The following is a 15,293-nucleotide window of genomic DNA, read 5'->3' as shown; positions in this document are numbered from 1 at the left end:
TGGCAATGTGGCCTTAGACAGACGAGTGACTATTGATGAGGTGGCACGTCATCTGGTCTCTGATACACCTTCCGACCACAAACACCAAATCACTGACCATTGTTCCTCTTTCGTGCATCACTGACCGTTTCTAATAGAGTGGCCATAATCCATCTGCAACTAAAGGAAGACAAATAGAGGAATTAGGATCAAACTTTCATAGCATGACCACAACAGCATAACAATAAAATGAACGAGGAAAGAGGTTCAGTGTGAGCAATGTAAGAAGAGTTTCAAAATTGTGGATAATTTTTGACTGACGCTCGTATTTTGCTCAGCTCAATAAGATCTATAGATTGGTATATGCCTCCTTTTTCTATATTTTCCCCATTAAACGCTAACGCAATATTATTGTAGACTTTATCTTAAATATTAACATTGTTTGATACTCTGATGTTTGATATGCACATACGAAGTATAATTCTTTATTCTTTATTTCTTTTAGATATGGAACATATTCTTTGGCGGACGTTATATAATTTTGTTGATGGGACTTTTCTCTATATACACCGGTTTGATTTACAATGACATGTTCTCAAAATCATTCAACATATTTCAGTCAGGGTGGAAAGTTACTAACTATACTTGGAACGACACACATTACAATTTAGAGCTTGACTTAAATCCAGCATATGATTTCTTAGGAAATCCTTACGAATTTGGAATGGATCCTGTTTGGCAGGTAAACCACATCTTTAAAGCTTAAAATTTACTAGCAGATCATGAATGACCGCTAAAAGTTAAATCATTTGATTTTTTTAAAATAATTGAACAGAAGCGAAGTTACTTAGTATTAGTATCAGGCGCTTCCAGTCCTCTGGTAAGGTTTAAGCGTTGTTGTTCGTTACATTAAGATGTTATTTTTATACTTGCCATGCGGGGACAAATGGAGGGAGTGGGTCCTGGGGGCCTGTACCTCCCTCTTCCCGAAATCCTGAATTTTCCGCAAATTTAGAATAATTTCAGGGGTGATTTTACAAATTTAGTATAATTTATCCTCAAATTAAATTTGAACCTTTCCCAAAAGCTTTGGACCCATCCCGAAATAAATACCTGCGTACTTGCCTGTTGCCATATTGTTTTCAAACGTTTGAAATGTGGTGCAAGATCAAGTAGAAGCAAACGATGTTGTTATTTTGGAAAATATGTAAATTAAGAGTATTTATTATAAAAGCAAACGCATTTGAATCTAAAATTCGGCAAATATACTATAACAGTAAATAAAAACGAAACGAATAAACAAAACAATGAAACAAAAATTAAAAAAGTAGAAATTAAAGTAAAAAAATATGAAAATAAAATGACTTCTTTAAAGAATAATATAAAAATATGAATGTGAATCTCACTGACAAGGTGAGTTAAAGTTTAGAAATACATGTAATGAATAGTAAAAGAAAGGCTATATTTAAAGTTTCAGCTCTGTAAAAATATCTGAAAAATATTCTGTTACAAAGCTGAAACTCTACACATAGTATATTTTTTAAATATAACATTGCATGTATTTTTAAACTTTGAGTGAGTGAGATTCACATAGGGAACGAATGCAAGGAAAATAACGTATACCCTAAACTTGTATTTAAAATTGTTCAGTCTTCCGAAAGTTTCTTTGTAAGTTTATTTACCTAGGTGTAATCTATATATTTACATTCTATATTAGTAATAACTTATGTTGTCTGTTTATTAATCATTTCTTCCCTGCAAAGTTAAAGTAAAATTGCCATTAATCACCTAAAACAGAATTGCTCAAACTGTGGTACATGTACTACTGATGGTACGCGAGCCATTGTCGGTGTTACGTACGACTTATGGTGGTAGTAGTAATCAATATGCTTTGGTGGCACGAGTAGAAAAAGTTGATTGATTGATTGAGTTTAACGTCCCGTTCAGCAGCGAGGTTATATGAGACGTGGACCTACTGATTAACGTGGAATTCGAAACACCTGAGCTCCCGCCGGGAATCGAACCCGGGTTTCCCACGCCAAAGGCGCGTGCGCTAACCACTTAGCCACGGAGGAGCTCAGTAGAAAAAGTTGAGAACTCTGACCTAAAGTACAGTTAAAAATACAATAACAAAATAATAATAATAATAATAATAATAATAATAATAATAATAATAATAATAATAATAATAATAATATCTTAAAGACAGCGTAACCGTCTTTAATCAAAGGGAAACTATTGGAAGCTGATGAGATGTAAAAACCAAGCAGTGAATCAAATAAAATAATGGAAGTGTTCAGGAATATCCCTGATAATTCGTTCAATCTCCTGAGCAGCATTTCAATATTCATCTCTTGAATTGGACCGTATTGTTTTTAAATATTGGCATTGTGTAAAAAAAAATAAATAAATAAACAAATAAACTGTGCTGACATATATTAGTATTTAGGAAAATCTTTTACAGTTTCCTAAATTCCCTTGGAACTATTCTTTCAGGTTCACAAATCTAATACACAGCAAAATATGACGGTATTAGTACAGTAAGGGACACTTGTGGATGATACACCCATATAGATATTTACTTCAAAAGTGTACTATCCGGAAGTGTCCCTTACTGTAAAACTCAATTTTACACAGCCAGTGATCCCAGCCTGACTACGACTTAAACGTGTCATTTCAACACCAAAAAACTGGTGTTACCGGTTTGACACAATCACTGTTGAGAGGTGTAAAAATAACACCGTACAAGTGTTAAAGAAGTAGGTGATTAAACGAAACTGGAACATTACCGTGTTTTTTTTTCAACACGTTTTATCCTACATTGTTAATAAAGTCTCACCTCGCATTGTGAACGCAAGCCATTAAAAGTGCTAATATTAACAACTTTACTAACTCGTCAATGGTCAGCAAAACCTTTCATTTGCTCAGAACAAGGACTTAACAAACGCATCTTAGTTGAATTCAAATCCTGTGTATCAGGTAGCTACATCTATACTGTAATTTTTATCGTGCACATTGCCTTGTACGATATCACAAACATCTAAGTAACTGACTTTGATAATTGTATTTTATTTATCTATGAGAATATTTTGAGAATATTCAGCTAAGAGCAAAACTTTACGCCGTATATTTCACATTAATACCAAGCAACGAGCAATGTGTAATATTATCTGTAATCTTTCACGTTAAATAATTTTATTCGCGTATGATTTTTCTGACAAACTTTAACAGAAGTGCTACCATCTGTTTTCGATGTTCTTATACTTATTCTAGGTATATTTCAACCCATGAAAACCATGTCAGTTAGTTTATTTAACCGCTACCATTTTAACAATTTACTCAAAAATTCAGTGGAGTTTATGTAGCATACAGCATATATCCAATTTTATCCCACAACTAGGGTAATGTAATGTTATTGTGTTAAATTAACACAGCCATTTTTTACGGTATAGAGATGGATCTCGACCATTAAACTTTTTATTCTGCCAGACTCAAGCACACTTTCAGCAACCACACAAGAAAGGAGTTTATCACAGAAATCAATGAAATCACTCACAAGAGAACATCTTATATTGATAGTAGTATTGCCCAATCAAACAATGTGCAATCGATAGAGGAGTGAAGAAAAGTGAAAAATCCGAAGTTTTACGGGCCGACACCCAAAAACACAGGAGATACAGGGAAAAGAAGAATCTAGAATCATGTGAAGATAGCAATGCAAAAAATACACTGACACAGAAAGAACTTCAAAATGATTAAAGTAATCAAAATGGTATTTACACAACAGTATAGTAAGCAAACATTGTACCCACAGACATGCTCAATAACATCATATGTATTGCAGTGTTGCCAACTGAGCACAAAATGAAGTTTTGTTAAATGGCACGAAACACAAATTATAGTATGTAGAAAATCTAATTAGGAGTAGAACCATACTTGTGAAGTCATGATGTACCATGTTGCCAACATTTGAAGATAGGCCTATATGAATTTCGGATGTAGAAGAGTACATACATTACCAACACACTGCGGAGCGCTTTATCAACAGCAACACTGAAAAATTGACTACCAATAATAGATACAATATTACGTTCATCAGAAATGTGAGGCTGCTAATCAATTGTCAATTCAAGAGCATGCATTATTTCAGTGTTGTGTTTGATACTATTCTGATTTTCCACTTGGGCAAACCGGCTTCGACACTGTCCTTCGTCCCTTATTTTCGTGCTTCACTGATTATATTACTGTTTGTGGTCTCATCTTTTGGTCTTAACTAGTTAGAATCGTGTACTGCATGTTCTCTTCTACATCCGATATTCATATAGGAATTCATATAGGCCTATCTTCAAACGTTGTGAACACTGTACATCACGACTTCACAGGTATGGTTCTACTCCTAATTAGATTTTCTATGTTATAATTTGTGTTCCGTGCCATTTAACAAAACTTCATTTTGTGCTCAGTTGGCAACACTGTATTACATATGATGTTATTGAACTTGTCTGTGTGTACAATGTTTGTTTACTGTACTGTTGTGTAAATGTCATTTTGATTACTTTAATCATTTTGAAGTTCTCTCTGTGTCAGTGTATTTTTTGCAGTGCTATCTTCACATGATTCTAGATCCTTCTTTCCTCTGTATCTCCTGTGTTTCTGGGTGTTGGCCTGTAAAACTTTGGATTTTTCACTTTTCTTCACTCCTCTATCGATTGCACATTGTTTGATTTGGCAGCGCTACTATCAATATAAGATGTTCCCTTGTCAGTCTGCACAAGGTAGGGGTGGATCCAGGATGGACTTCTGGAGGGGTGGTGGGTTGTAATACTGCTGCTTAAAGCTACTTTTAAGAGCTCCAAAGTCTGGGATGAGTTTTATTTATATATAAAATAAGAAAGTTTCCTCTTCTGAGTGGTTGGGGGAGATCGCCAACCTGGATCCGCCCCTAGCACAAGGAATCTATTTTCTTTTCTCTAAACGGTTGTAGCACAAATTTAGCTTCTTGATTGTTGCCTCTATCTTATTTTGTTCAGAAAACATGGTGATCAGATGTTCCTTGAAGATTCGAGTATTCAAGACGTTAAAATGTTCCCAAATAAGCAAGAGACGAAAACCTCATAAAATCGTTTAAAGGGTGTAACTCAGATTAGAATTGAGCAACAGTCTTACTTGGCCTGAACTCTACCCCAAGACAGCTAGCGAATTTCTGAGTGTAATAATGTGTTCCTGATCACTTCCCATTCCATTACAAAGAGAAGAAAATAACAGGCTAAAAGGACGGGCCTCAATAAAATTGACAATTTTTACTGTTTCGTCAAGAACAGTTATTATTTTGGAAGGTATACGGACTGCAGTGTCTAATTTGAATGAATAGGTTGAACGAAGTGCTAGCTTACTTATAAATCAATAGCTTAAATTCCTGTTGTTGAGATGTGTTTTATATACATATTTCAGTCTTGATTAGTAATTGAGTCATCCAGTTCCAATACGACTCTTGTCTATTTACAGAAAATCCCGGAAAAAATGTAGGATCTGCATGTTTGTAAAACTGGGAATACTTCAGTATGTTCATGTGAAAAACCTAAGCATCTTCAAATATTTCCAGTTCTACAAAACGCATCGATCCTACAGTTTTTCTCGGTTTTCTGGGATTTTTTTTCTTGTGTTCCTCTCAGTTGGTTGAAACCTGGGTAATGAACATTACAAATATCCCAGGTGCGAAGAACATGATAATGAAAATGAAGTGTCCTGTAGAATTCTTTTAAATCTCCGCAGACCACAGATTGAGAAACACTGCTGTACAGTATTAAATCTTATCCTACCAACCAATTATACCCCTAATAAAATATTTATAAATTTCAAAAAATAAAAATAAATTTATCTAAGTACAGATTGAAATATTCCTTTATTAAACTGTACACTCTATTGTGCTGCCAAAATGTCTTGAGCCGTGGCAAAAATGTGAACTAAAGCTCACACCCTCACACACCCACGCGTTGAGCCAATAAGGGTTGAGCTGTTGCTAAGCGAGAGAAAGCGAGTGGAATTCCTTCAGCCGATAGCAGCGCTTGCAACGGAACGCTAGGGATCAAGTCAATGTGGCATTAGAATAGATTACTTTGCTGCAAAATATTGTTATATTAATTTATCTTATTTTAATTGTTTCTCTTATTTTAGGTGGCCAAGAATAAAATTATATTTCTGAATAGCTACAAAATGAAGATATCTGTTATCTTTGGAATAATTCACATGTTATTTGGTCTGTGCTTTGGAGTTGTAAACCACATGTAAGTATAGAATACACTTGAGATTGACAACTGTTCCAAAAAATGCCAGGCATCCCAAATTAGAGGAAAATTTTCAATTATACCTAAGAATGACGCACTATATGACGGAATGTCAAATTATTCATAACACCTTAAAAATAAATGCGATAGAAATTCTTAGTGACATTTGTAAATTTCGACTTACGATATGCATAGTGAGAAACAATATTAGTATAGGTTGGAGGTGTACCGTAAGCTCTTTCCTCCAGCAGAATTGTTTTACTGTACGCCTGGTAGTTGGACAACCAACATGACAGTACAGGAATCACAGGATATTCCTCCAGTTGGAGCAAGAAAAATTGGTATCGTTTAGAGAAACACGAGATAGACAGAAATTCCATTCCCGTTAAGTTAATGCAAAGAACAGGAAAATAATAATATGCCGCATGCAGAGACAGAAAAAGTATGAAAAGTGCGAAACAAGAGGGAAAAGAAGAAAAGAGAACAAGAAAAAAGCAAAAAAAAAAAAAAAAAAAATGAGAATAAGTGAAGTTTAAATGATTAGGGATAAACAGTCTGAATCTTTCTACTTCCCATTTTTCTTGTGTTTTTCTCTTTATGGAATAAATCTCTTGCAGTAGTAATCGCGAACATTATTTACAATGCTTTATTCATTGAAAAAATACTTGGAAATCCAAGCTAGGAATCGAACAAGAACCTTTGGAATGAGAGTCTCACACACTGTCCACTTAGCTACACAGATCATATCGAATTTGTTCTTAAATCAGCCATGAAACCCGTTATTATCAAACGTTGAATCAGCTATTGTCAGCGAGTTACTACCGGTTCCAGTTAAAGTTATTTACGACCTTTATCAATCTATGGCTAGCAGGGCCCTTGCTTTCATGAAAAACATTTGTTCTGTAGATTAAAATCAATCACGAATTAATCTATACTTTTGGGAACATACTGTCGCACTAACACACACACACATCTATCTATCTAAATATATATATATATATATATATATATATATATATATATATATATATATATATATATATATATATACAGGTTATATATATACAAGGTGTTTGAAAAAGTACTCCCTAGTTTTAAGTATAAATTTAATTGGGAAATGAATAAAGACTTACATCAATAAGTACATATCATGAATGAGAATTCCTTCAAGTTTTGTTTAATGTTGGTAGACTTCAACGTGGGATCCATTTGTGGCCCTGCACACGTCGAGAAGATATTCCACTTCTCGCCACGTATTCACCAACATTTCAGGTGTAACTGTCCCAACCTCCGCGACGATTCTTTCCCGTAAATGAGTCTCTGATCTTTTCACTGTACACAACATTTTTTATGTGACCCCAAAAGAAAAAGTCCAGTGGGGTTAAGTCTTGGCCTCGTGGGCCACCCCTGCCTATCCACCTTCCTAGAAAGCGAGTGTCAAGAGCCGCACGCACATGGTTACTGTAATGAGGTGGGGCGCCATCTTGTTGGAAAAACACAACCCCTTTTTCCGCCTCAATATCGTCCATTTGGGGAAAGACGTACTCTGTCAGCATGTCATAGTAAACGTCCCCGTTTATTGCTTTTTCTACAAAAATGAAAGGGCCAATCGCACGACCTTCCATCAAACAGCATCATACATTAAGTTTGGGAGAGCCACGTTGATGCTGATGAACTTCATGTGGATGCTCTGCCCTCTAAATTCTGCAGTTATGACGATTAACTGTTCCACTGACATGAAATGTAACCTCATCAGTAAAGAGAATCTTTTTTTAAAAATTGACATCATCATCAATTCTGTGTAGAAAGTGAGCAGCAAACCCATACCTTTCGATTTTATCAGTAGGTTTTAATTTATGTAACAGTTGCAATTTGTAGGTCGCAACTTAAGTCTTTTACGCACATCAACACAGTACCTTTAGGCACTCCTAATTGTAGCCTACGTCTGGTCAATTACTTCTTCGGGCTCCGAATACAAGAAACACGGATCTGTTCAACAACATGTTCAGAAGTTCTCGGTCTACCTGGTGATTTTGCTTTTAAAACACTACCAGTTTCCTTGAAAGACTTTAGTGGATAGTTTTTGCTGTAAGTGGTTCACCACCATACTGGCATCTAAAGTTACGTTGCACTGTTATAACTGATTCAGTTTTCACAAACCAAATAACACACTGCGCTTTCTGTTGCTGAGTTACTCTGTACTGCACGCCTGCCTGCCTGAACTGAGGAAACAGCTGAAGAAAACAGCACTGGTACCGTCTCAAGGTCAAGCAGACCTGCCAAGTGCAGGGGAGTCAAACTTGTAGAGTTGATGAATCGAACACCACAAAGTAGAATAGTGTATGTCACTTTGTACAGATTCTAGGACACATTAAAACTAGGAAGTTCTTTTCCAAACACACTGTATATATTAGTCCTGAAGTGTTTCTGTTTCTCATTTTTATTGCCACTTTATTCTTCGATTTTTTGCATAGTTTGCATAACCCACAGGAATGCTCCCCACTTCCCGCAACAGCTTCGAAGTACACATGAAATTTACTTCTTACACTCGCCACTTGCATTTCTTATTTTGCAAATTTCTTCTTACTGGAAATTTGTGGCGTTCCGTCAGCAGATTGCCTGAGCCAAAGCAACTGAATGGCGAAAAACAAATCCTTCTTTCACCGTATTTATCCCAGAACGAGCCGACAAACTTTACCAGCTCGAAGAACAAAGGTTTAAGTTTACTCCAAATAACACACACCTGTAGAATAGTGTCTGATCGGTAATCCTCATTGTTTAAAAACGCAGGAATACATCGTAATTCAGCACCAATGACACATTATTCTTTGTATGCAACAAGCTTTGATTAGAATGACACCTGTCTGACTTGAAAACGAGTAATAACTACATAAAACGCAAACCGATTCAGTAAAAGACATACTGTAGCTATATGCTACAGGGGCAGATCGACTCACACGGATTGCATGAACTACTGGGAACACATTCACTCCAGCGACATTTTTGCTGAAGCCAAGAAATTTAAGTGAAAGATGTAATGATTTCCTCCCTTTTTACATTATATAAAGCAATCAAGTAGTACTGGTACTTGTGCACGACTCTTGAGCAAGTCTTGGTCTTGGTCTTGCAGACATGGTCTTGGTCTTGCATTGGGATTCTGATCTTGGTCTTGCATGCAAGACCTGCAAAAACTGGAAAACCAAGACTCTTGCGCTCATGACTAGTCAGAACAGAATGTGACAATAGGTATTGAATTTTGCGTATTCTGCACTTAAAATATATATTGGGCCTGACAGGTCCCGGTTGCCCATCTACGTTACAAAAAACGTCTTGCCCGGATAAGGGTTAGTAGAGCAAAATGCAGAGAAATTGCCCTTTCAAACTTCAGTTTTTTAAAATCTAGAAATAATATGTAGCCCCCCACCTTGACATTTAGGTTTACACTGGATAAAATGGGTTTCAATTCTGCTTTACACGGGATAAAACGGCAAATTATGGTTTAGCCCCTCCCTTGATCATATCCTGGATCTGCCACTGTATATATATATATATATATATATATATATATATATATATATATATATATATATATATATATATATATATATATATATATATATATATACATATATATATACATATATATATATATATACTAACCTTTGGCTGGGTGGGGGCTCCGCCCACAGATCCCCGAGTCTACTCGGCCTACGGCTCCCGCATTTGTCTATCGGCCTTTGCATCAACAGTAAATTTCGTGAACTTGCTCTTCATATTTCCTGAATTTGCCCATCCGGGGGCTTCGCCCTCACACAGTGTCTTTGCTCGGCCTACGGCCTCGCACTCCTTGAACCCACAATTCCATCGTTTCTTTTCCTATTTCAACTATCTAAAAAAGAAGATTTTGTATCCCAAGAAAACTCCCATTTAAATAGCATGGGAATTTCTTCATCCCCTTTTAGATCCCCTAAAAAATTAAAAATACTCACTTTTTTCAATTTTCCTGTCGGTTAGTTTTGGAAGGCTACAATCATGTCAAATTTCATCATTCTAATCCTACCGGAAGTGCCTAACCATTTTGGGGTGCAGAAGATGTCCCATATAAATAACATGGGAAACATTTTCAGTTCCTCTTAAAACCAGTCTACGGTTGGAAATTTTTATTTCTAATGATTCACTTAGGTAACGCTAAACAAAACGTATAAGCATACCGAATTTCAAGCTTTTATTCCAATTCTAAGTACCTAAAACATGAGATTATAGGTCCAGAAAAGGTCCATTTAAATAACATGGGAAAATTTTCCATCTCCTCTTTAGGCCCCTAAAAATTAAAAATATTCACTTTTGGCAATTTTCCTGTGGGTTAATTCTGAAAAGCTACAATCATGCCAAATTTAATCATTATAGACCTACAGGAAGTGCTCAATAATTTCTCAGCTCATGTAGTTATATATATATATATATATATATATATATATATATATATATATATATATATATATATATATATATATATATATATATATATATATACAGCACGTCCCACTAGCTTTCGAACCCGAAAAAAAGTTATAATTTCCGAACAAATATACATAGGAAAATGAAATTCACAATACACGTACCTTGTTTCATGCTGAATACATGACCGTCACAGCAGGTGCTAAAAGTGTCCTCCCTGGACGTCAAGACATGTTTGTACACGGCGTTCCATATTGTGAAAAGTCCGATGTAGAGTCTCCGGTATGATCTCATGAATCGCATTCTCAATGTTGTTTCGCAACTCTTGCAGTGATTGTGGGTTGTTTCTGTAGACACAACCTTTAAAGAATACCCCATAAGAAGAAATCAGGTGGTGTCAAATCCGGGGATCTTGGCGGCCACAATCCTTTGAGATTATCCTGTCATCAAAAAAGGACTCAATTTCTGCCATGGCTACGTTGGAAGTATGGCATGTTGCTCCATCTCGTTGGAAATAACCGCGACGCAGTTCTTGATCGTCCAGCTGATTCACAAATTCACTGAAGATGTGTAAGTAAACTTGTGTGTTTACTGTATCTTCAAAGAAGATGGGTCCAATGATACGCTGTCGGCAAATTGCACACCAAACTCCCACCTTCAAGGGATGAAGTGGAATCTCATGGTACACATGCGGATTTTCGGCGGCCCACACCTGAGTATTCTGCGAATTCACATAACCGGAGAGATGGAACCAAGCTTCATCTGTGAACCAAGTATAGTCTAGGATTCCTGAATTGTCATGCAACAAAGCTTGCAACCAACGACAATACATCACGCGCTTTTCCCAATCTGTAGTCTTCAACACCTGGACGACTGTAACGCGATATGGAAACAGCTTGGCTCTTTTGGCGGCTCTTTGCACAGTTGACTTTGACATCCCTACCTCTTGTGATAATCGACGCAGACTCTTCTTAGGGGACTGCAAAAGACGTTGCCGCACATTCTGTACTGTCTCCTCGGACATCCGTGGACGCGCGCCTCCATGTCCCGTAAGCAACGTTCCTGTTGTTTCGAACTTGTTCACCAAATGATGTATCGATGATTTCGATGGTCCTTTACTGCATCCAAATTCACGGCAAAATTCACGTTGAACGGTCTGATACGATCCCGATATTCAATATTTTTTAACAATGAACACGCGTTCCTGTACGGTGTACAGAACCATCCTCGCGATGCAGCGACTCGAGTCACACTAACGCACGCGCACCACGCCAAGCAGCACTTTCCCTGGCGCCACCTATCGTCTTTGTTTTGACGTGCGCTTCTGTTCAACCCTTTCTCGTGTTTAGCATGAAACAAGGTACGTGTATTGTAAATTTCATTTTCTTATGTACATTTGTTCGGAAATTATAACGTTTTTTTTCGGGTTCGAAAGCTAGTGGGACGCACTGTATATATATATATATATATATATATATATATATATATATATATATCGAGCTTAATTGTTTTTTTTTTTAATTTGAGGACCTTGGCGTAAATTTTGAACCCCCATCTTCCCCCTAGAATATGAATTTTAATGAAAATGACTTAATAAAAATTTGATTTGAAGTCGGTACACTACTAACTACATTCAAAAATTCATGCAGTTCAGACTTTTCCCGTGATGAGATCACATATAAAATCACTTTCTGTAAGGAGTGAATTATAATAAAATCAGCTTCTTTTAATGCTCGTTATTCATGTCTATTTGAGATACGAAATTCAGGTTGGCCGAAAGTTAGGTTCGCCAATGAGTATCCTATTATTAAGTACATAATAGTCTAGTATTTTGTACAATTATACATAGGAAGTTCTAACAATTTTCATTGTTGAGTACTTTGACTGTGTTGCGGCCTTTAATTGTATTGTTTTCATTGTTACCGAGGCAACGAAACTGTCAGTTATCAATGGTTCTGTAAATAATATACAATTCGATATATTTAATTTGCTCCTTCAATAGTGGCACGTTCCACTTATTTTCATTTATAGACATAATAATGCAATATCACATCAGGTAAGTCCAGTCTGTAGTTCAATATTATTATTATTATTATTATTATTTTATGATTGTTACGGAACTATGTTTTTATTTTCCATAGATATCACTAACGGTATAGTCTCAATACTTTCCAGGGACAAACGGAACTCTGTCCTTTAATTTCATTATGTGAAATAATAAACCAATCTCTTATCACGGATCTGTGTTCAAAAGAAAGACACGAAATATAGTTCGAATATAAATATAAAAATTGCACAAAATGATATTTTACTACAGTGAAGTTACTTACTATTTTAGTTATGGATAATGATTGTATAATATAAAGGATGTCACAACTTTATTTTTATTTCAGACATTTTCGCAAACTTTACTCCATTGTGTTCGAATCAATACCACAGTTTGTGTTTTTGTCAGCGCTCTTTCTTTACTTGGTAATTCTTATCATCATAAAATGGCTTATGTATGGACCACAAAAAGGTATGTTGATAGTTTAAAATCTTACCGTTTAAATTTCGTTGGAAACTCATTAAACTACGCTGAATCATGTAATTTCATATCATTTAAATGAATTCATATAAATTTTTTTGACAATACAAGTTAGTTTTTCATATATGATTTACAACATATTGATTATACTGTATGACGAGGTTTTCAATAGACACATTGATTGTAAAGAAATTGTTAGATGCATCTTTTTCTTCCAAGTGCGAAAGAATGTATAATCTTGATATAAAATTGCTTTAGCCTTATGTACATAAATGGGGACAAATTTAGTCTAATTTTAGTTCCGATATTACAAATTTTAATATAAGTTATCCTCCTATTGAATTTGGACCCTCCGAAAGAGTTTCCTCCGTACTTGCCCGAAGGGATGTAACGATAGTGGACTCCCAATTGAAAATTAACTAATAATTAAGCAAAGTAAAACAATTTTTTATTATAAAACTAAGATATTGTGACAGTTTCGCAACTAACCACTTGATGCTATTATCATAATGGTATAATTAATTTTCTACATTGTATGTTTTTATAATTAACATGTGGGTGGTCTGAAGCCAGACCAAACTTTTTGTGCTACAGGAATTAGCCTCTATGGAATTGACTACTTGAACTTGATACGAACTGCTGTCCTTGGAAAATGAGCTTCACGTGATTAGGCGTTAATTTCTACATTTTGTTTGCTGTGACTTGTACTAACTAGTAAGGAAACTTTTTGTGGTGTCACACGAAATGTGAAACGAGGCTATGGTCAATCGATTTGTGTTAGTGAACACTAAAATCCATAGGCGGGAAAAACCCTCGATCGCAACCGTTCTGTACTTATGGTGGGGAAGAGTAGGAGCACTGCCAACACAACACGTTGTGGATAATGAGACGAAATATGGCACGAGTTCGATCAAAGTATGCATTGAAGCGGAGTTAAACATATATTATAATGAGACATTACATTCCGACAATACTCTGACAAGTTAGGACAGAGGGGTACCATGTAACGACAGAGGAGGAGGGCAGGTAGCGTGGAGTATAGCGTAGGGGAAAAGTTCCATAAAAGGTATGGGCACGTATGAGTCGGACTTGAGGGAGAGACCTGCACGGGCCGAATGTTTCGGCCCGAGCCCAATCCGGCCCGAACGTACGTAGGCCCGGCCCAGCCCGGGCCCGAAAAGTTTTGGAGATTTTCGGCCCGAGCCCGGCCCGGCCCGACCCCGGCCCGATAATTTTTTAAAAAAAATTAGCTCGAACCCCAATCTTCCTCAAAATTTAGTACTAAATTTGACCTAACCCTCAGAAACATTTTCTAAACTCTGGTTCACAACCTGACGCTTGCCTCCCGAATGGTACCATTGCCTCCTAGAACTTTGCCTGTCATCGAGAGAACAAAAACTCCATTGTCTGTAACAAAAATCTAACTTAATTGATTTTTAGCATAAAGTGAAGATGGCAACATTGTTTAGCGACAGGCAAAACATTCCCAACCCTTCTTGTTATATTTTGAGTTCAGTGAAGGTCAAGGTCAGAGATCAATTTACCGCATAATGCCTGCAATCCTCTATAGTGAAAGTGGAGCCGCTAAGCAACACAAACTGTAAATAGCTATTCCATCCTTTGTAACATTTTTCACTGACACACTTCTTCAACATTTGGCTTTATTCTAATTATCGTTTAACGAAAGTCAATAATTATTAAAGAATTGCAATTGATCGGCCCCAGCCCGGCCCGACCTGAAGAGAAATAACAGTGTCGGCCCACCCAAGCCCGGCCCGGCCCAAAGAAATAGCAGAGTCGGCCCGCCCAAGCCCGGCCCGCGGGCCGGGCCGGGCTTCGGACCTCGGGCCATGCCCGGCCCGTGCAAGTCTCTAGGTCAAGTACATGGGTGGAGAGTAGAAAGGCAAGGGTGCAACGATCCCCACCTTCCTGAACTGATCTTTCAATGTATAGTGATGTATTGGACTTTGCAATGCATTCACACATGGGCAAATATTGTTGTCTTACTTTTAGGTCATCATCATCATCATGTCCGGATCCGGACT

At 36.6% G+C, this 15,293-nt stretch overlaps 1 protein-coding gene across 2 annotated transcripts in view; it reads left to right on the top strand.

Annotated features, from left to right (window-relative positions):
* Positions 1–15,293, top strand: part of LOC145678651 (V-type proton ATPase 116 kDa subunit a 1-like) — a 127,545-nt gene that overhangs the window by 85,006 nt on the left and 27,246 nt on the right. For both annotated transcript variants that reach the window (XM_081749023.1, XM_081749024.1), the window contains 3 exons: positions 485–721; positions 6,154–6,263; positions 13,115–13,239. In XM_081749023.1, the coding sequence (XP_081605149.1) occupies positions 485–721; positions 6,154–6,263; positions 13,115–13,239 (472 nt within the window). The remainder of the gene's footprint in view (positions 1–484; positions 722–6,153; positions 6,264–13,114; positions 13,240–15,293) is intronic.

The sequence above is a fragment of the Thermobia domestica genome, chromosome 2 (assembly GCF_964235325.1).
Source record: "Thermobia domestica chromosome 2, izTheDome1.hap1.1, whole genome shotgun sequence".
Taxonomy (NCBI): Eukaryota; Metazoa; Arthropoda; class Insecta; order Zygentoma; family Lepismatidae; genus Thermobia; species Thermobia domestica.
The sequence above is the reverse complement of the archived record's forward strand: the minus strand, read 5'-3'. Positions and strand labels throughout refer to the sequence as shown.